The 21,320-nt window shown below is 50.1% G+C and overlaps 2 protein-coding genes across 2 annotated transcripts; one reads left to right on the top strand and one right to left on the bottom strand.

Annotated features, from left to right (window-relative positions):
• Window positions 1-1,048: 1,048 nt before the first annotated feature.
• Window positions 1,049-1,885, bottom strand: LOC135373334 (uncharacterized). Its single transcript, XM_064606553.1, has one exon. It carries the CDS (start codon window positions 1,883-1,885, stop codon window positions 1,049-1,051), a length of 837 nt encoding a protein of 278 aa, XP_064462623.1.
• Window positions 1,886-19,414: 17,529 nt separating this feature from the next.
• Window positions 19,415-20,855, top strand: LOC135373294 (uncharacterized). The gene is made up of 2 exons (XM_064606520.1): window positions 19,415-19,727; window positions 19,793-20,855. Exons 1-2 carry the CDS (start codon window positions 19,721-19,723, stop codon window positions 20,671-20,673), a joined length of 888 nt encoding a protein of 295 aa, XP_064462590.1. The 5' UTR covers window positions 19,415-19,720; the 3' UTR covers window positions 20,674-20,855.
• The last annotated feature ends 465 nt before the right edge of the window (window positions 20,856-21,320 follow it).

A 21,320-nucleotide genomic window follows, 5' to 3' on the forward strand; every position in this document is an offset into this window, starting at 1 on the left:
AGGCGGAGGTGCATCTCGTGTGCCGCTTCAGAAGAGCTTGCAATGAGGATGTCGTCCAAGTAGGCGAAACAGAAATCTAGCCCGCGAAGTACTTGGTCGACAAAGCGTTGGAAGGACTGTGCCGCATTACGGAGCCCGAACGGCATGCGGACAAACTCAAATAGTCCAAAAGGGGTGATTATCGCCGTTTTTGGGATGTCCTCCGGAGCCACAGGGATCTGATGGTATGCTCGAACAAGATCGACCTTGGAGAAACATGTTGCCCCATGAAGGTTGGCCGCGAAGTCCCGGAGATTGGGGAGAGGGTAGCGGTCAGGTATGGTGACTTTGTTGAGGGCGCGATAGTCACCACACGGGCGCCAATCTCCGGTCTTCTTTGGGACGAGATGAAGCGGAGACGCCCAACTGCTGGAGGAAGGTCGAATGAGGCCACGGTCGAGCATATGTTGAAATTCTTGACGGGCAACGCGGAGTTTTTCTGGTGCAAGGCGGCGGGCTCGAGCATGTACAGGTGGTCCTGTGGTGGCAACATAATGTAGGACGTCATGCTTGACAGGCCGTTCGGTATTTGGAGAAGGCGACAAGTTCGGGAAGCTACGGATGATGGCCTCAAAACGGGACTGAGGGCTGGAGCGTATGATCATGGGGCTCAAAAGTGCAGGCGCTGAAGGAATGCCCTGTACCGTGAGGCTAGTGCGGGTGTCCAGAAGTCGACGTCTGCTCATGTCTACAAGAAGGCCGAAGTGCGCCAAAAAGTCGGCGCCAATAATGGCATGTTTGACGTGAGCAACGACGAACACCCAGGGGAAGCTTCGCCGAAGTCCAATGTCGACGGTGTTCAAGCGTTCGCCGTAAATGGGGATGGAGGTTCCGTTGGCAGCTTCGAGGGAAGAGGAAGCGGATTGGCGCTTCTTGTCGCAGCTTGTTGGGGGAATGACGCTAATTTCGGCGCCGGTGTCGATGAGGTACCGGACGCCTGTGCGGCGGTCCATAATGAAGAAGAGAGAAGGAGGGCGACAGAGGGAAGTGCCAACAGAGCCGGTCGCCATCAGTTGTTGGCAAGACGGTTTCCCGGAAAAGAGCAGGGAGGGGTGCACTTGTGAGCGCGGTCGCCGAAGGTCTCGTGGTACCAACAAAGGGTACTGTCTGGATCGCGAGGTCTCGGACTGCGACGCCGGCGGCGGAACGATGAGGATCTAGTGCGCGGGGGTGCAGGACTGGGGCTTCGGGAACGAGGAATTCGAAGGCTAGAGATGACGAGTTCCGTAAGTTTGGCGACGTCTGCTCGAAGTCTAGCCAATTCGGATTGCTCTTCGGGCTGCGCAACCACGGCGGACAACGCCGGAGTGGCGATGGAAAGGCTCATGCTGTCCATAATCTTGTCTGCTAGCTGCGCCAATTCGTCGAGAGGGATACTGTCTGAGCTGGACAGGATCATGCGAACGTTCGATGGAAGACGCCGGAGGAAGAGCTCGCGCACGATGGAAGCATCGACCGATGACGCACTGTTCCCCAAAAGTTGCTGCATCCGGCGCAAGAGTTGGGACGGCTTGCGGTCGCCCAGTTCTTCTGAGGTGATCAGTTGTTGCAAGCGCCGTTGCTCAGAAGCCGTTGTGCGCCGGACGAGCTCTTCTTTCAGCCTGTCAAAAGGTCGTGATGCGGGTGGGGTCATAATGATATCGCGAACTTCAGCCGCTTCGGCTGGGGAAAGCGCTGAGACCACGTAGTGGAATTTCATCAGTTGGCAGCTGACCCCACGGGTGGCAAACTGGGACTCGATATGGGCGAACCATAGAGCAGGATCGGACGGCCAGTACGGGGGAAGCTTGACGGCAACTGCGCCCAGGCGTGGAGGTGCGGGATCGCCAGAGCCGGGAGCTTCCATGGTGAATGCGGCAGCGACAAGGATAGGTGTTCCAGTCCGGGTCACCAACTGTAGGACAGGACAACCAGAGACCAGAAGAGAAGAGTGTTTATTCTGGCAGGGTGCTGCCGGTGGACTGACGGCCAGAGAGCCGAGAAGCGCGGGCCGAAAAAGGAAAGGGGGCGCGCGATAGATGGCACGGCTGGATGTCGTCGTTGTCGTCACCACAGATCTAAACAGATGTCGTTCCTGACCGATGAAGTGATCTTCCTGCGCGAAGGGAATCGCACGCTCAAGAAAGCTATGACTGAAGGATTTACGGCGACCACTATACAGCTGAACGGTGTCCGGCGTGAAATCGGCAAGCTGCCCTCCGCAATGCAAGTGACCTTACCTCAAGGAAGTTCAGTGCCTTCCTCTAAACCACCGATGTTGATGTCGAGAGAACCCGTCGCATGTGAGGACCGTCGAGTCCTGCCCGAAGCCAGTGCTTCAGCCTGGAACAGCCGCCCCTCTAACGACGATTTCGGTCGCCCAAACATTTTCCTCCTTCAGTGCCGTCTATTCCTCCTGTCGGCTTTTTTTCTGCACATCCCAATATGACCCGCCAAAGTGAAAGGAAGGAGGTCACACGAGGGAAGGCCACCGCCTCGCTACTCAAGGCCGCGTCCCCAGCCAGCGCACACAAAGGTAAAGCGGTCTTTGTCACCCGTCTCTGCCCATCGACTAATCCTGAAGACGTCGCGTCCTACTTGCGAGACAGTGTAGGTGTAGTGTCTCCCGTGTGCACCAAGCTGATTACCCGCAGCCCGGCGTATGCGTCATTCCACGTTACTTGCAGCGACGCCGACATCACGAAGTTGCTGGATAGGAACGTTTGGCCAAGCGACTGTCTATTCCGTGAATTTTCTGGCGTTCTCCGACCTACCATGATTCAAGCGGCTCCCCGCGATGCCGCAGCCATCTCCCCTCAACACGATGCAGTACCTGCATAACGGCAGAAATAATGTGTTTGACTGCACTGTATATTATCAGAATGTCCGCGGCCTTCGTACGAAAAACGTTGAGTGCTTCCACAATGTCATTGATCTTGATTCTGATTTCCTTCGTTTGACTGAGACGTGGCTGTGGCCAGGCATACCAAGTTCCTCGTGTTTTCCAGAATATTACACTGTCTTTAGGTTCGACCGACCGTTGTGAGACGCAAGCCCAAAGGGGTGGCGGTTCGCTTATTGCTGTGCGGTCCCGTTATAGCTGTCGCCGTCGTTCCGGTCTTGAGCTTGTGCCCGATTATGTTTGGGTTGAGCTCATCCTCAGTGGCAATGACCGGGTGCTAATAGGCGTGTACTGCTTTCACCCTGGATATAGCCCAGATGCCCTTGAAAGGTACTTCTTACTTCTGGGAGAAAAATTAATTCGACTACAATGTAAAATATTAATTTTGGGTGACTTCAATGCTCCTGGCGTTGACTTTACTAGCAATAACGTAACAGCGCATAGCTCCTGCTCAGTCCGTTTCTGCCATTCACTTCTTGACTTTGCTCACTTTCATCAGCTCATAAAACTGAATAATGTCCCTAACAAGGACGGTTACACGCTGGACTTATGTTTTTCAAACTTCAGTGCCTCTGTCGAGCGCGCTCGATTGCCTATCGTTCCTATTGATGGTTATCACCCCTCCTCTGACCATTGTACTCCCACACGTACGGGCCCATGTCACGCGTCCCCAATCCTCGAGGTTGGCTCTCGATAGAGGAGACTATGTCGGCCTCTATCATCTTGATTCGTGTGATTTCTCGTCTGTACTTAGCTGTTCTGACCCCAACGACGACGTATCCCGCTTTACCGAAATTTTTGACAGCATTACTAAGTATGCTCCGCAGTATACACCTCGTCGTTCAAAGTATCCACACTGGTTTTCCCCTGAATCGCGTCGCTATCTCAGTAAGAAAAAGTATTTTCACAGGAGGTATAAAAACATGGGAACGCGCCTGTCTACGAACAATTTGTTATTTTTCGCGCACGTTTTAAAAAAGCCGTTGTGCACGACCGCAGGTTGCACTTGAGCACCGTTGAAGCGAATGTAAATGATGTAAGAATAGAGCAAGTACACTGTTCCCTGGTTACGAACCGAGTGAGGCTCGTGCCCCGTTCCTCGGCTTCTTTATTGTCTCCCCTGGTACCCTACATAGGCCCCGGGTCTTGAAGCTCATCCCTCCTGGGATGATATTTTGAGACGTTCCTTATAGCGGCTATGTGCATATGATTGTCTGGTGTAAGGTATCCGACAGTTTTTAAGATACCGTTCTTTGATGCCGTTTGTACGACGGTGTAAGGCCCTTGTGGTAATCCTCGCGTACCAGGCAGAGGTTTCTGCACGAGAATAAGATCTCCTATGGCGATGGCTGGGATCTGGCGACTGTGACGGCGGTCAAAGTCTTTCTCCATGGCCATCCTATACTTTTCTGTTTCAACAGTGGTCTTGCGTTGTTCTTGTAAGGTGATGTGATCAGCAATGTTGAGGTACTGGTCGGCATGGAGAATGGGTGGTGTACCATGCAGAGCAAAGTATGGTGTACATCCTATGGCTTTGTTCTGGGAACGGTTGTGATGGTGTGTGGCTGCTTCTAAGCATGATTTCCAGCCGCCAGGGAAGTCCGGGTACATGTGTATTGTGAGGCAGACGATCGCCAACGTGGTCATCGGTTCCGGCACGCTCGCTCGCTCGCTCGCTCCCGCTTCTGGAAGTTCCAGCATCAACCCGAATAAACCTTGCCAAACCTGTTTCCTTGCCACATTTGGTGGAGGTGCTACCGTTCCCTGCCTACACTCCCACTCTGGAGCTACGTTCTGGCCGCTTGCTCGCCAGAATGTCAACTGACGCCGTTATTGGGGACGTTCGTCCTGTCCTTGCGCCTGCTCTCCGTCAGCGGGACACGCCATCATTCTCTGGTACGGACGGCGCTGACATCGACGAGTGGCTCGACACTTATGCTAGGGTGAGCGCCTACAACAAGTGGGACGAGCTACCAAGATCAACAATGTCATTTTCCATCTGTCCGACTTAGCCAAGACATGGTTCTTGAACCACGAAGCTGATTTTACTGACTGGGTCGCATTCACCACCAGTGCCCGAGAGCTATTTGGCCGCCCAGCCCACCGGAAAGTGGATGCTGAGCATAAACTTTCCCATCGCGTGCAAGCTCCCGAAGAACCCTACCCGTCGTACATTGAGAACGTTCTTTCCTTATGTGCAAAGGTAGACCAGAAGATGTCAGAGAGCGACAAAATCAAACACATTCTCAAAGGCGTTCGTGAAGATGCGTTTCAACTTCTCGTCAGCAAAGCTCCCACGACCGTCGCTGACGTCGTGTCTCTTTGTCGCTCACTTCAGAACGCGAGAAATGCACGAATACCTTCCCTCCTTGCGTTCTCGTCAACGGCCACTCATGCGTCGCCCACTCTAGACACTATCCGTAGCATGATTCGTGACGTGCTGCGCGAAGAACTCGTGCGTGCAGGGATCCGTGTCGCACTGTTACCAGGCCCTGCTCCCACGCCCACCCCGCCTCTTAGTCATGATACCCTTCAACATCCTGTGCGTGTAGAAATTGCCCGTTCCCTCACAACGCCAGAGACTACGCCCATCTCTCGCCCCACGTACGCTGATGTCGTTCGTCTTCCGCCTCCTCAACCACTCGGTCCTCCCGCTCCTCCAGAACCAGCTGTTCTCGCCCCCTTTGCGGGGTTTTACGACTCACCTGGCTCTGGCGCCCCGATGGTCAGCACATCCTTTTATCGGCAGCGCGAACAACGAACCTGCTTCTATTGTGGCATTCGGGGACACCTTGCCCGATTTTGCCGTAAACGCCGTCGTGATATCCAATCAAGATTCTGGGGCGAAAATAAATCATGGTTAGCCATAGGAAGGAAATGTTTCGTATGATAGTTTAAGGGCGACACGATGTTATTTTCGACGGAACATGCTATTTTGATGCTTCTCACTCATGTGTCTTCTGTTATCAATTACATTTCTTCACATAACAACTTAGGATTTCGAAATATCCAGTATTCCAGTTCAAACGTGTTCTCTAGCCTAGTTCTTCGACGGAGAGGAGCTGGTGTAGTCGGTCGCGGTCGGAAGACGATGTGCGTTTGAGCAAGGCTGACTTGAGCTCATCGTATGGATTTTCCGGCGGAGGGGTGGTTATGAGATCATAAACCTCGGCGGCAGCGGTGGGGGACAGGGCGGAAATTACGTGGTAGAACCTAGTCAGCTGGGATGTAACGCCAGACAAGTGAAACTGGGTTTCGGCTTGGGCAAACCAGACTGCCGGAAGGCAGTTCCCGAAAGGAGGCAACTTGATAGCAACTGCCGTGAGCTGAGGTTGCGCAACGGGCGGAACTGAAGGGTGAGACATGACCGTGGAAGAGCGAGGTAAATGGAACGTCCGGGTCACAAGGTGTTGGCTCAGCTAGAATAATGACAGACAACAACCGTTCTAGTTGGTAGCCAGAGCCGAACTGCCTGAGCTGCTGTTTAATATTGCGCGCCGCGATTCCGGGTGCGCTGTCGATGGCGGTAGTGGTGCCGGTACAGGACGATGCGCGTATAAATAGAAGACACCCGCTCTTGACCACTGAGCCAGCTGAGCGCTGTGAACGAGGTTAACACGGGGGAGGGAGAGAAAATGGCTATGGCGGTGTTGTGGACGGATTGCGCGGCGACGGCCATTCACACCGGTAAAAGGAAGGCCAAGAAAGCGCGCACACACACGAAAAAGAAAGAAAGACAAAGGAAGCCGGCCAGGATACACGACCCCCCCCCCAAAAAAAAAAAAGAAGAATCGCCAGCCGCCAAATGAGAAACATTCCCCTCACTAAGTTGGCAACACTGGCCACGAATAAAATCCATCCATCAACAGAAACGGTACCGCAAGAGGCCACCTACTTGTGATGTAGAAAATTCCTTGTTCGCAGTTCTAGACCCGGCTATAGCCCCAAGCGCGAGAAGTGCGCTCCCCCCACATGACGTTATGTCACAGATAACACTTGATGCCAAACACCGATATCACCCGAACCAACAACCTTTCTTTATCACTTCTTCTGGCTTCTTTGTAAGCATAGCGGTGGGGGCACTAACACAATCTCTACCTTGTTCTACAATGAGTTGCGTTTTCACAATCTGCCTGAGATCCTTTGACCTAAACTTTATCTCAGTCGCTTGAAAATCCGGCTCGCAACCGCAACCCATTACATGCTCCGCTAAACGGGGAGAGCCGCCCTCAGCATTTGATACCTTATTAGCATGCTCTCGTGTAGGAATGGAATAGACCATCCCCACTAAGTAAGGGACCTGTTTATTCCTATGCCGAACCGTACGGACACCTTCCCTCCTTCCACTATTCACAACGGCAGGAAGGGATCCCAATTTCCTCTTGACAGACACAACCACCTTTATACCATTCTTTGCTGCGACTTTCTTTAACCTGTGGGTGGCAGTATGGATATAGGGTAAGGTGACTGTCGGCTGACTTGTACTAATACATTTTCCTTCCCCGGTGTCGGGAAATATGCGCCCCCATCGTCCGGCAGCAGCCGCAGTACCCACCTCCTGCGCATTCACGGTTGGGTCGCCGCAGGAGAGAGACCCCCACGTATAGCTGTGCGTGGCTTTCCCGTGTCTGGGGAAAGGGGGATCCTGGCAGTTGAGTGGACTCGGAGGTTGGTTTGGACCCTTCGGGGCCCCTCCGGGAAAGCAACACACTGCTTTGGCCCCTGCTTCCCATAGACGGGTGGTCCTGGAAGGCCCGGCTAGGACTATTCAGCTAGTCGCCGTCTCACTTTTCATTGCTTTCTCTTTATCTTCTCTCCTCCTCGCTCCCTTCCTCTTTTCACCTTCTTTTGCGGCAAGGGTCAACCTTGGGCAGTTCTTTTCACTCTCCAGAAAGCTGCACTTGGGTATCATGCAGAGGTACCTGCTACTGTGTGGTGTGCGGTCCCCTGGTTGGGCTCCGTGGTGGGCGGCAGGACGTATGCACCGAATGTCATTCATTATTTCCTATGGACACAATAACCTAAAAAAACCGATCGGCGCCCGAAGAGGAGCCGCACCGAAGAACGAACATTGAATTTCTCTGACCTAAGTTGTCCGGAACCTTGGTTTCCCAAGTTCCTGATTCTTCACTCAGATGACGAGACTAAACAACTATCTATAGTATCTCCTTTTCTTGTTGCTAGGGCACTCGAACACTTAATAGGAAAGTCGTTTCAGGCCAAGAAACTGAGCTCAGGAGACATTCAGGTAGAGGTCAATAATAAACAACAAAGTACAGCACTGCAATCTCTAAGGAACATCGGGGAGATATACCTGTTTCAGTTACACCCCACCGAACACTGAACACCGTTAAGGGAGTCATTTCCGAAGAAGAGTTAATCGGGTGCAGCGAAACTGAAATCGAAGAGGGCTCGAAAGAGCAAGGCGTCGTCTCTGCCAAACGGATAATTATGCCGAGAGATGGCAAGGAGATCCCGACAAAGCACATCATCCTGTCGTTTAAGCTGCACACACTTCCTTCTACCATCAAAGCCGGTTATGTCAATTGCCATGTCAGACCATTTATTCCTAATCCTCGTCGCTGTTTCAAATGCCAGCGGTTTGGGCACAACTCCCAAGTCTGTCGAGGGCAGTTGGTGTGTCCCAGATGTGCTCGCAAAGAGCATACTCCTGAATCATGTACAAAAGACTTCCACTGTGCTAACTGTGAGGGGGGGGGGGGGGACCCTGTCTATTCTCGGTCCTGCCCACGGTGGAAAGAAGAAAAAGAAATATTGAAAATAACAGAACAGAACTTAAACTACAAAGCTGCACGAGCACAGCTCGAGTTCAGGAAGAAAGGAAGTTTTTCCGACGGGGTGCGTAGGGGAGTGCGTAGGGGAGGGGGGTTGGCGCCACCGAGGAAGTCCGTGGAGACACAGACCTGTTTTTCGGGTTCTGAGTCCCCACTATATACTTCCCAGCCTGAGAAGGCTGGAGACACTCTGGTGTCTTCTGCCGTGACGGAGGCCAGCCGTTCAACTGGCCACAAAGAAACAGCCACGGCCTCCTCTAGGGTCGGTGGCACACAGTCAGTTTGGGACGGGGTCGTAAAAGCCCCTTCCCCAAAAGGCACCCAAAGTATAGAGGTCGACGATGACGACTGCATGTCGCAGAAGTCATCGTCGAGCCTCCCCAGCATTCCTTCACAAGGGAAGGAAAAACGACAAAACGGACGAGGAATGGGTTTCAAAGGGAATGAACAACAGAAACAACCCCCGCGAAGGGTCCAACACCCCTAAATGGTACAAGTCTTTTCTAGTCGGCGTCACCAAGTGCTGCGCTTTCTTTTCCTCCTTTTTAGTCTGACCGTTATGAACCACTTCCTCCAGTGGAACTGTCGTGGTTAGCTTTCTAACTTGGACGACGTTAACGATTTCTTCGGCAAGTACAATGGCGATGTGGCTATCGTCACACGAGGAACTGTTCCGTCCAGAGAAGTCCACTTGGTTACAGACTTGGAAGCCGTAGCTGTGCAGATGCGTCTGGACATAATTGTCACCATCTGCTCGGTCTATGTGCCACAATCAGGAAGTTTTGCACAGAGAGATATAGAACACTTAATCAGCCAACTTCGAACTTCATTTATACTCCTAGGCGACTTTAATGCCCACAATCTGCTTTGGGGCAGCGCAAGAACCGACAGCCGAGGGAAAATGTTGGAAAGGGTCTTGTTATCAACTTCCATCTGTCTTTTAAATACAGGAGCACCGACGTACGTCCACTGTTCAAGTCAGTCCTTCTCGGTCTTAGATTTATCGCTTTGCAGTCCATCTCTATATCAAGATATAGAATGGAGCGTGGAAGAAAACCCACTTGGGAGTGATCACTTTCCAGTGGTCCTGAAATATATGTGTGCAGTCAATAGGCTGACAGCATGCCCCCCTAGATGGAAGCTCCAACATGCTGACTGGAATGCTTTCTCTAAAAAATGTGACCTGTCGTTAATCTCTGTGGTGAGGATGACAATTGAAGAGGCCAAGAATGTAATTACCAACGTCGTCCTCGACGCAGCAACACAATCCATTCCCCAGACTTCCGGTCGTCTACCGAAACGACCGAAGCCATGGTGGAACAGCGAGTGCAAGGAAACTCGTAAACTTCAAAATCGTGCGTGGGGTACATTTCGGAGGTACCCCACACCACAAAATATTCTTTTGTTTAAAAAGGCGAGATCCAAGGCTAGATGGACGCGGAAACAGGCAAAGCGATCATCTTGGCGCAACTTCGTGTCCTCCCTATCTCGCAGTACCCCATCCAAAGTGGTGTGGGACAGACTTCGCAAAATCATAGGAGAACACCGTAGTTATACAATCCCTCTTTTAGAAGTCAACGTGCAGGTGTGCGGAAGCCTACAAGAACAGGCGTATGCGCTCGGACAACCGTTTTGAACGCATATCTGATTCATCCCATTACAGTCCCGAATTTCTTAGAGTAAAAACAAACGCTGAGAAACGAAAAATTCCAATGAGTGGTGGTGATGAGTACGTATTCAATCAGCGGTTCGCGATGGTGGAACTTCAGCGATCTCTATTCGCTGCTAAAGCAACTGCCCCGAGCCCAGACAGAGTAACCTACTCTATGCTGTGCCACTTGTCTGATGACTCAAAAAAATTGTTGCTCCTTTTCATTAACCGCGTTTGGGCAGAGGGAACGTTACCATTATTATGGAAGACTGCGACTGTCATTCCCCTTCTCAAGACAAGAAAGGAAGCATCGAATCCAGCCAGTTACAGACCTATCGCCCTTACGAGTTGTATTGGGATGGCGTTTAAGCGAATGGTCAATAACCGGCTGGTTCATCATCTGGAAGAAAATAATTGCCTTTCTGAATTTCAATGTGGTTTTCGAATGGGGTGCTCCACTATGGATTACCTTGTTCGGCTAGAAACCACTATCCGTGAAGTGTTCGTCAGAAGATAACATTGCTTATCAGTTTTCTTTGATTTAGAGAAAGCGTATGACACCACGTGGCGACACGGTATTCTGCAGGATCTTTACTCTTTTGGCGTGGAGGGCAGACTACTTAGATGCATTTCAAACTTCCTCCAGCACAGATCCTTTAGAGTGTGACTGGGAACCACTCTATCCCGCCCCTTCCTACAAGAGAATGGTGTCCCGCAGGGATCCGTTCTCAGTGTTGTCTTATTTATTGTGAAAATCAACTCTGTGACCAATGTCATCCCACACTCCATATCTTTCTCCTTGTACGTGGATGACATTCAAATATCTTGTTGCTCCACGAACCTGTCAATATGCGAACGACAGATGCAGATGGCCATATCAATAATATGACCAAGTGGTCTTCATAAAATGGATTTAAATTTTCAGCTGAGAAAACTGTGTGTGTCAATTTCTCTAGGATTAGACGACTGTTTTCACCACCTACGCTGCAGATTAACCGACAAGATGTCCTTGTTCAACCAGAAGCCAAATTTCTTGGCATCACTTTCGACTCGAAACTGACCTTCAAGGGTCATGTCCAAAACCTAAAGATAAAGTGTGTCGAGTCATTAAACATTCTAAAAATCATTTCTCACAGATCATGGGGTGCAGACGAGGAAACACTGCACCAAGTGTATTCTGCATGTATTCGCTCGAAACTTGATTATGGGTCCTTTGTCTACGGCTCTGCTCGCGAGTCGGTGTTGAAAGCCCTGGACCCTGTCCATCACCAGGGGCTCAGGCTCGTGCTTGGCGCCTTCCGAACGTCTCCAGTACAGAATCTGTATGTTGAATCGAAGGAATGCTCCTTGAAATGACGGCGTTCTTACCTCGGTACGTCGTACGCACTTATAATATGTAGTCTACCCCAAAATCCAGCCTCGACTTGCGTCAAGCACACACGCTTTAAACGGCTGTTTATTAACAAGCTCTCTGTCGTCCCTCCATTCTCTTTGCGAATTACATCAGAGTTTGATTGCCACGGTTTCGCGTCCTGTGACCTACAAAGTTGTAGAGTGTAGCAGAAAGCTCCCACCCTGGGAACCACCTCGAAGGTCTGACATCTCTTTGGCAAAATACAAGAAACAAGACAGTGCCTCATCAGTACTTCAACAAGAGTTTGCACACTTGAAAGACAGCTTTGATAACCATACTGAGATTTACACAGATGGGTCCAAGTCTAGTGCAGGAGTGACTTGTGCCATGATTTGTGGCGCACACACAAGGTCTCATCGTATAAAAACATTTGCATCAATTTTTACTGCCGAGGTTTACGCTATTATCTTGGCTCTCAACTACATCCTTCAAGATTCCATAAAGTCCTCTGTTATATATACAGATTCCTTCAGTTCCATTAACGCAATTTGTAGTCAGCACACAACAAAGAACTTTCTTGTGCAGCGAGCAAGATCTTTAGCCTGTTTGATAAGAACAAAGGGGTACTCCGTCATCCTATGCTGGGTGCCCAGCCACGTAGACATCAAAGGCAATCAGTTGGCAGATCAAGCAGCTGCAGCTGCTCTCCAAAATGACACCACACCTTTTGACATGTGCAAGACATGAGATCGGCACTCAAAAAATCACTGCACAGATTGTGGCAAGCCTTTTGGAACACACAGACAAACTGCAAGCTCCACGTGGTTAAACCTCACATTCAGGATACAGGAGAGCGGCTGGAAAACCGACTTTTGGGCACTTTACGAGCAAGGTTACGTATAGGCCATACGTACCTTACACGTGGGTTCTTACTTCGGGGATAGGAGCCACCTCAGTGTGCGCACTGTGGTCAGCTCTTATCTGTTGTACACATACTCATCACTTGCACACATCATGAAATACGTCGCAAACATCACTTCAAGGAATTTTATAACCACTTATTACCTCTTCACCCAGCCCTATTCCTTGGTGACGAGGCTCTCGTCCCTTTTAGAAGCGTCTGTGATTTCCTGAGAGACGTTGGCGTTATTAGCCTTTTGTAGTCTTGCATGTATACACTCATCTTTTATTAGTAATCGTGTTTACTCTGAAATAACCGTAACATCACCACTGTCTCAACCATACCTTAGTTTATGGCGCATTATGATCCTTGTTGCCAATGCGCCATTAAACTCCCAATCATCATCATCATCATTAACATTTTCCTTCCTCTGGGGTCCTTTTACTCCTCAGCAGCCTCCTGACTACCCCCCTGACAAAACCCGGGGGATAACCCGTTCTCGTTAACCTTAGTATCTGATCTTTAATGCTCATCTCAACCTGGTGCGAACAAGACTTCGCCAATGCGTTGCTCAACAAACTCGACACCACCCCAAATTTTACAGTCTTGGAGTGACCAGATCTGAACGGGAGAACTGCCTCCTGCATCTTCTGCCCGTAACACTAACATAACTGGGTCCCCCTTTCCCTGGGAGTAGTTTATAACTTCAAATCAAGGTAGTGGAGCATTCCTTCGTGCGGCCTTTCTCCCGTGAACTTTAACTTGAAGGGATTGCTTGCAAACACCTTGACTAACTCATCCCACCTTACACCGTTCGTGGCAAAAGACTGTGTCCTCATGCTGGCGGACAAAGAGACGCGCTTCGTGGTCGCCTCGCAAGACGTGTTCGAACAAAAAGCGCTGACTGCGCTAAAGAAAAACTTCGTGGAGATTCCAGAGAGGGACACAACGGAGTTGAAAAGGGAGACTGTTTGTTTGTTAGAAAAGGCTGGAGCTCAGTCGGTGGCGAATAGGGTCAAGCGGACGACGAATAAACATCTTCAACTTTTCGCCATGAAAACCCACAAGTTGGATAAGCCCCTCCGCCCCATCGTTTCGGAGAGGAATGCGTGGCAAGAGTTGGCGGCGGCTTTTCTACATCGGGGCTTCAACGAATTGAACATTGAAGATCCTGTTATGGTCATCAAGTCGGATCAGGTGGTGGACGATCTGAAAGGCCTGGAGTGTGACAAAGTCGACTTGTTGTCTTTGGACGTTGAAGATTTGTATTTTAACTTGGATATAGATATTTTGTTGGACATGGTCAATGGGTCCATAGGAAGGGTGAACCAGGTGAAGTTTTCCTCGGAAACTGGATGCTCACCGGATCTATTTGTAAGGTTGCTTGCCACCTACATAATGTCTACCTCGGTCGAATTTCAGAGCAGATCATTAAGGCAGGGGAAGGGAGTGTGTATAGCCTCGTCGGTCGCCCCAGCTTTAAGTAATGTGCACATGGAGGTAGCAGACAAGTGGTTAGAAGGACAGTTGATGGGGGAGGGGTCTCAGGTGTTACGCATTTACAGGTTTGTTGATGATTTCTTGATTGTGGGAAAGGAAGGTGTAAGGTGGGATGAGTTATACCCTAGTCAGACAGCATTTCAAATGTCAATTGCGAGAAATGGCCTTCGGCCTCTCAAATGACCTTTGTTCGGGGGCGCCTGCCAGACAGGCGGGAAAGGAGTGCTCCTCAACTGACTGCCCTCACCGGCTCCCTTTTGCGGTTTCGTTTTCCCTGTCTGCTGTGGAAATTTGAAGTTGGTCTGTGCGCCACAAATCAAGATGCAGAAGTCATATGCACTTCTCTAAATAGGATCTAAATACGTTTACACAGTTTCACTCCATTATCCGCATTTTATAGGTTTTCCTACATTCAGCTGCGAAGGTAGCGAGGGTACAATGGCATAACACTGTTGTCGAGATTGCTCCTTCCTACACCTCAAATGTCGTTGGGGGCCTCCTTTCGCATTGATGGTCATTTCTTAGAAAGGTCCTTTGAGCTGCCGTCTGACACGGCTCTGAGAGGTCATTTTTTGCAAATGAAAATTCCCCGAAGTCCTTCGAGCATGCCGTCTGACTAGGGTATAAGTAAAAGTGTTTGCAAGGAATCCCTTCAAGTTAAAGTTCACGGTAGAAAGGCCGCACGAAGGAATGCTCCACTACCTTGATTTGAAGTTATCAACTACTCCCAGGGAAAGGGGGACCCAGTTGTGTTGGTGTTACGGGCAGAAGATGCAGAAGGCAGTTCTCCCGTTCAGATCTGGTCACTCCAAGACTGTAAAATTTGGGTGGTGTCGAGTTTGTTGAGCAACGCAGTGGCGAAGTCTTGTTCGCACCAGGTTGAGATGAGCATTAAAGATCAGATACTAAGGTTAACTAGAGCTGGTTATCCCCCAGATTTCGTCAGGGGGGTTGTCAGGAGGCTGCTGAGGAGTAAAAGGACCCCAGAGGAAGGAGAATGTATCAGTACAAGTCAGCCGACGGTCACCTTACCCTATATCCATACTGCCACCCTCAGGTTAAAGAAAGTGGCAGCAAAGAATGGTATAAAGGTGGTAGTGTCTGTCAAGAGGAACTTGGGATCCCTTCCTGCCGTTGTGAATGGTGGAAGGAGGAAAGGTGTCCGTACGGTTCAGCATAGGAATAAATAGGTCCCTTGCTTAGTGGGGGTGGTCTATTCCATTCCTCTGGGATGCGGGAAGTGCTACATAGGCGAGACGGGCCGATGCATAAATGAGCGCTTACGAGAGCACGCTAATAAGGTATCAAATGCTGAGGGCGGCTCTCCCCGTTTAGCGGAGCATGTAATGGGTTGCGGTTGCGAGCCGGATTTTCAAGCGACTGAGATAAAGTTTAGGTCAAAGGATGTGTATCTCAGGCAGATTGTGGAAACGCAACTCATTGTAGAACAAGGTAGAGATTGTCTTAGTACCCCCACCGCTGTGCTTACAAAGAAGCAAGAAGAAGTGATAAAGAAAGGTTGTTGGTTCGGGTGATGTCTGTGTTTGGCATCAAGTGTTATCTGTGACATAACGTCATGTGGGGGGAGCGCCGGTTAGAATGTTCGCTTGTTTTCAGTCTCAGTAAACGGTTGAAAGTTGCGTCGTCGCTGTCTCGTTCCTGTCTTTTGTCGCCTGGCCAAGGGATATGTACCAACCGGCCCCATACACTATGTGTCTGCTAGACACAGGTGTGACGTTGAGTCGTAGACGCCGGAGAAGTGACGCAAACCTGCGAGGGAAGCCACCTGGCATCTTAAAGGAACTGTAAAGTGAAATTTGCCCCCTGTTTCTGTGTGCGACCCGGTAGTGTTTATCTGTGTGATGCCGCACACAGAGCCTAAGCACTCAAGTCGCGTTAATTATTATACAGCAAAAATTAGAAAAATTAAATCGGACGGTAGGTTGCGCCCCGCAACAGCTAAAAAACTCATGGTCGGAGTACTCCTGTCATGTGATGTCTAAGTAATACACGATTAACATACGACCGGCTACTAATTACCAATAAACACTACTTTTAGAATCACAAGAATTACTGGGACAATTCTTCAAAATATCGAAGAAACAGAATCCCAAAATACTGTCGGCGTCCTCTATTTGCTCTCCTTCCAACCATATCGCACGCCGTGTATTGCGTCCGGCGAGGTTTGTGTATGCAAAAAAGTTCCTTTCCTGCTGAAATTGAACAGAACTTCACCTGACAGCGATGCCAGGTATCTACTGTAATGTTCGGGGACACACCAGGTGTGCTCTTTCGACCAGGGAGGCTGTGTACCACAAGATTCCAACAGGAAATGCTAGGTCAAGACATTCGTGATCCACGCCGTATTTTCTCAACCCATTTCTCTGACGAGTCGTACGAAATGGTAGCAGCGGACGGTCGAAAATGTCTCAAACGGACCGCACTCCCGACACCAGTGTTTCTCCTTGTTACGTCTGACGATGCGAACACCAGTGCACACGTGGTATGTATTTACCGATACACAGGAATAATACATACAGGGTGTCCCAGAAAACGTGTCTTTGAATTATAATAAAAGAAACTACGCCACCTAGAATCATGCGGTTAACGGCATTTGTTCTCATTAGGATTTTGCCACCTCCTGATGTGAATGTCATGTATCGTAAGTTTAATTATGTAAATATTTGCGAACTGAACACGGAAATTTGCCAAGTGAAGGTCACTTTTTTACCCCGCCAATATGAAGAGCGTGCCGAATTCACTCAAATTCATGGTAATTGACAGTGATGTTCATGAGCTATCCCATAAAAAAAAATTGCCGAACATCATGCTTTTCGGAGCACCGGACCGTAATGCGTGATAACCTTTTGAGCGCAATCGCTCACAGTCCGACGAAAAGAGGTCCCAAAGCAAGCCCACAGAGTAATAGTAGAAACAGTAGCAGTTCCTAAAATTGGGAGAAGGAAAGCATTATCCCAGCGAAAGTCGGACGCGATAAGCCATGCCTGTGTTATCTCTTTCTGCGATGCCGGGGTGGGCTGGGTTTCCAACATCCTTTCGTCGGATTGACACAGATTGCGCTGAAAAATTCATCGTGCGCTATCCTGTGGGAGCTCCGTAGAGCATGATGTTCGGCTATTTTTTCCGATGGGATAGCTCCTGAATATCTCTGTCAATTATCATTAATTTGTGTAAATTAGACACGCTCTTCATATTGGTGGGGTAAAAAAGTCAGCTTTACTTGGCAAATACCCGACTTAAGCTCGCAAAAATTTACATAATTAAGCTTACGTTACACGACATTCACATGAGGAAGTGACAAAAACCCAGTAAGAACAAATACCGTTGACCGCATGACTCTAGGCAGTCTAATTTTTTATTATAATTCAATGGCACATTGACAGATTTCTTTAAATTCAACCGCTGCGCTGCTTCAGTAACCGTCTTATTTCGCTGCAACAAATCCATTCGTCTGCCGTCGGCATCGGCACGCATTTGCCGCAAGGACACCTGAATCGAAGGAGCAATACCATATTTCCGCTGTGAGGCTCTCAACATTTCCATTACACATGAAGACTGTTTCCCACGCGGCTAGATGACGGCGACGACGGCAATTCATCCTCCGTCGACGATTCTGCGGCTGACATCGTGTCATGCTGTGTCTCGCGTAAGAACAAAAGTGTTGCCGGCGTGACTGCTGGATTATTCGAAGCTCGAGTGCATTCAGGTTTGGAAAAATCGACATCACACGGCGTGGACAACAAAATATTTCTGCAATTACGGCTTCGCCACAGACCGGGACGCGGATGAGAAAGGCGAGACTAGCCATAGCCGACACGAGCAAACCCAGTGTTGTTGCTGAGGGAGTACTCAGCTATGCACTCGAATGCAATCTTCGAAATTCGATTACTCAAAGAAACAAGCGATTCAAAAAGAAATATTTCGTAGCTGAGATGTACTCTTCCTAGGCTTTCATAAAATCATAAGGTTACCATGGGTTGAAATTCACTCATAACACAGCGTCATGTGTTATGAGTGAATGAGTTCCTTCAAATGGTAATAACGAGTACACGACCTGGAGGAGTCACCAATGAGTGATGCCATGGCGCCGTTGCTGGCTGGTCAAGGGTGACTCCAACGCAGAAGAAGCGTCTATCTCCGTTAGAGAGGATAATGGGCATGGCTTTGGATATACGGTGGGCCGCAGCAGCCGCGAAATCTGCCTGGTCGTTTTCCTGAATGCCAGTGTGGCCGGGGACCCACTGTTGAGGCAACCTGTGACCCTGTTTCCCAAGAACATTGACCACCGTCAGGATACTCACTACCACCGGTACCAAAGAGCCAAGGATGACCATGCTTCCTACATATTGCAAGGCTGATTTTGAGTCAGTGTATATCACCCAGGAGCGAGGAGGGTAGTTAAAGACAGACTTTAGAGACAGCAAGGTGGCATACAGCTCTGCAGAGGACGTCGAAGTGCGATGTGACAAGCGAAACCCACATAATATTTACTCCTCCGGTATGACATCCGACGTGAGCGGTTTGTAGACAGCTTGAATATCCTTTCTATGATCCTTTAAGAAATGAACCGCCAACCGCTTTCGTAACGTTCCCCTCCCCAAAGAAAACAAACAACCTGCTAGCCAAACAAAACCCGAAATGACATTGTTCGCTCCCGTGCTTTCGAAAGCGGGAGGCGTACGCCTCTACGTGACACATAATGCCGTTAAGTCACTTGTAAAAGAGAGTGCGCGCCCCGCGATTTCCACAGACCACGCGTGGGAACGATATTGTTCTGTGCAAGTGTCGTCCTTCAGCGTGTTATATGGTGAGTTCTGTTTTAAGAGTGTACCCAAGAGTACCTTGTGGAGTACGTTGGCTTACTGCTAATTTCCATATTTACAACGGTAGCTGCATGAGGGCAGATTTGTCAAGGCGCGTTGTTCCTAGCGTTTCATTCGTCGCGCATTAGGTTGGCGCAGCACCAAATCGGAGAGCAGACAAAAAAAGCATTGAGGTTCGAGCGCAGTCAGTGTACCATACCCTATGTGACGGTCACGGAGAGTTACACTACAGAGGGAAGTGGATTCGAAGACAAATAACAACATCAATAATATACAAAGAATGTGGAACATTAAACAAAGAAATGTCTTGGTAACTGATCTATGCAAAGAACAACAACCACTAAATAATGATGATGTGAGATGCCCTTTGAATGAAATTGTTATGTTGTACACGCAAAATGGTCAAGTAATATCCACGTAATATCCAGTAATATCAAAGGTTACCACAACTGGCGCCCAACGTTTGGGGTTCGAGCCCGTCTGTTCCGTGGCGGGGAACACGCTGCACTGTTTGGTTGTACTAGTTTTTGTGTAGTTGAGTAGTTTGTTGTAGTTTGTAGTTTATTGCTGTTGTTTCTTTGTGTGTGCGTTTTTCGTGTGTTTCTTTGAGTTTTTCAGCTCCCACCCGGTGGACGAGCCCTCGGAGCTGATGGCTGACAAGGCGAAGGTGCCCGCGCCGCAGTCAGACGCCATCGCAACGGCAGAACTCCTGTCACGCATGACGGAGTTGTGCTCGTTGGTGGTACAACGCATGGATGCCGGGTCGGTTTCGCCGCCGCAGGCACAAGCGCCTCTACGACTCAACTTACCGGTGCCTACCTTCTCAGGTTACACCGATAAGAAGTCTGTTGCCGATTTCCTGGATGACCTCACCGCCTATCAGACGGGTATGGGAATTTCGGACGAAGTCCTAATCCAACGTATCCTGCAGGTTGCTTTGGTCGGAGACGCCGCCCGCTGGCTTCGGTTGCAATCGGAGTTTACGTCCTTCCAGGACTTCCAGGAGCGGTTTAAAAACGAATTTCTTCCCCCGGATTACGAATACCGTGTCCTAGAGGAATTGCATAAGCGTACTCAACATCCTGAGGAAAGCTTATGTGAATTCGTTCGGGCATTGCAGGATCTGTACAGCAGAGCGGATCCCACTGCTACGGAAGAGCAGCGCGTCGCACGGGCGATCCGTCAGTGCCACCCGCGCTTCCGGCCCTACTTAAGAGCCCATCGCTTTAAAACCCTTGAGGCGTTGGCCCAGGAGGCTCGTTCAATACAAGGCGACCTCCTGGCAGAGCTTCAATACCGGCCCCCTCCGCCCCCAGAGCAAGCGTTGGAACCGCGCTGCGCGTGGTCGGGAGGAGCCGCCTCGGTCGAACGCCTGCATGCAACAGGTTTGGGTGACAACCCCCGTAATTCAGACAATGCGGAGTCATCCCACCGAGCCCTAGATCCGTTCCTCTATGACCAGAGGACGATCCCCGCAGGAACGAGCCTTGACAGACCCGTCCCGCCCCGAAGTCGCGGTCAACCTGGCCTTTCAGCTAGCGAAACCCCACGGCAGCGGGAGCGGCACCATCCTGCGCCCCCGCAGCCACGAGCGCCCAACGGCTGTTGGAATTGCGGCAGCCCTGACCATTTTCGTCGGGAATGCCCGCGACAAAGACCGAACACCCGTAATGTGCCATCGGGAAACTGTCGCAGCCGGCGTCCATGAATGCTCGCTCAACGACGTCGGCAAGTTGCGAAAAAAGCGAGCAGACGGTTACTATCCGTGGCCTTGATCAGTCAAAAACTAGCTTTGCAAGCGGTAAGATAACGCAAAGAGATGCTTTGGCTCCTCTTGCTTTTTCTGTCCGAGATTACATCGAGGCTAAGGAACCAAACATCGCCGTTCGAATTTTGGGTATTGATTACATCGCCCTTATCGACACGGGAGCTACGCTTTCCCTTATCGGGGATAGTGTTTACGAACATTGCGTATCACGGCATGTGGAATTGCAATCCACAGATGTCACTCTTCGTCTTGCTTCCAATGACGCCGTTCCAGCACAGGCTGCAGTTGTGCTCTGGGTACGTTTGGATGGGAGACGACGAAAGCAGCGCTTCGTGCACCTTCCTGGCCTGGCAGTTCCTGTTATTCTGGGCAGAGACTTCATCATCCGGCAGAAGTTGGTGCTGGACCTGCCCAATGGAGGATACGTGTACCACGGCTCGTCGGGATTTTTCCGCTTCGCCGCAGCACGGGAACACTGCACAGCACAGCAAGCTGTTGCAGCGTCCGTTGAAACGTCTGGGCTGCCGACTGTCTTGGGGTCATTCCATGGTCCTGAGGAGCAACGCCGTCAGCTTGAACAAGTACTG

The sequence above is a fragment of the Ornithodoros turicata genome, unplaced genomic scaffold, assembly GCF_037126465.1.
Source record: "Ornithodoros turicata isolate Travis unplaced genomic scaffold, ASM3712646v1 Chromosome23, whole genome shotgun sequence".
In the NCBI taxonomy this organism is placed as follows: Eukaryota; Metazoa; Arthropoda; class Arachnida; order Ixodida; family Argasidae; genus Ornithodoros; species Ornithodoros turicata.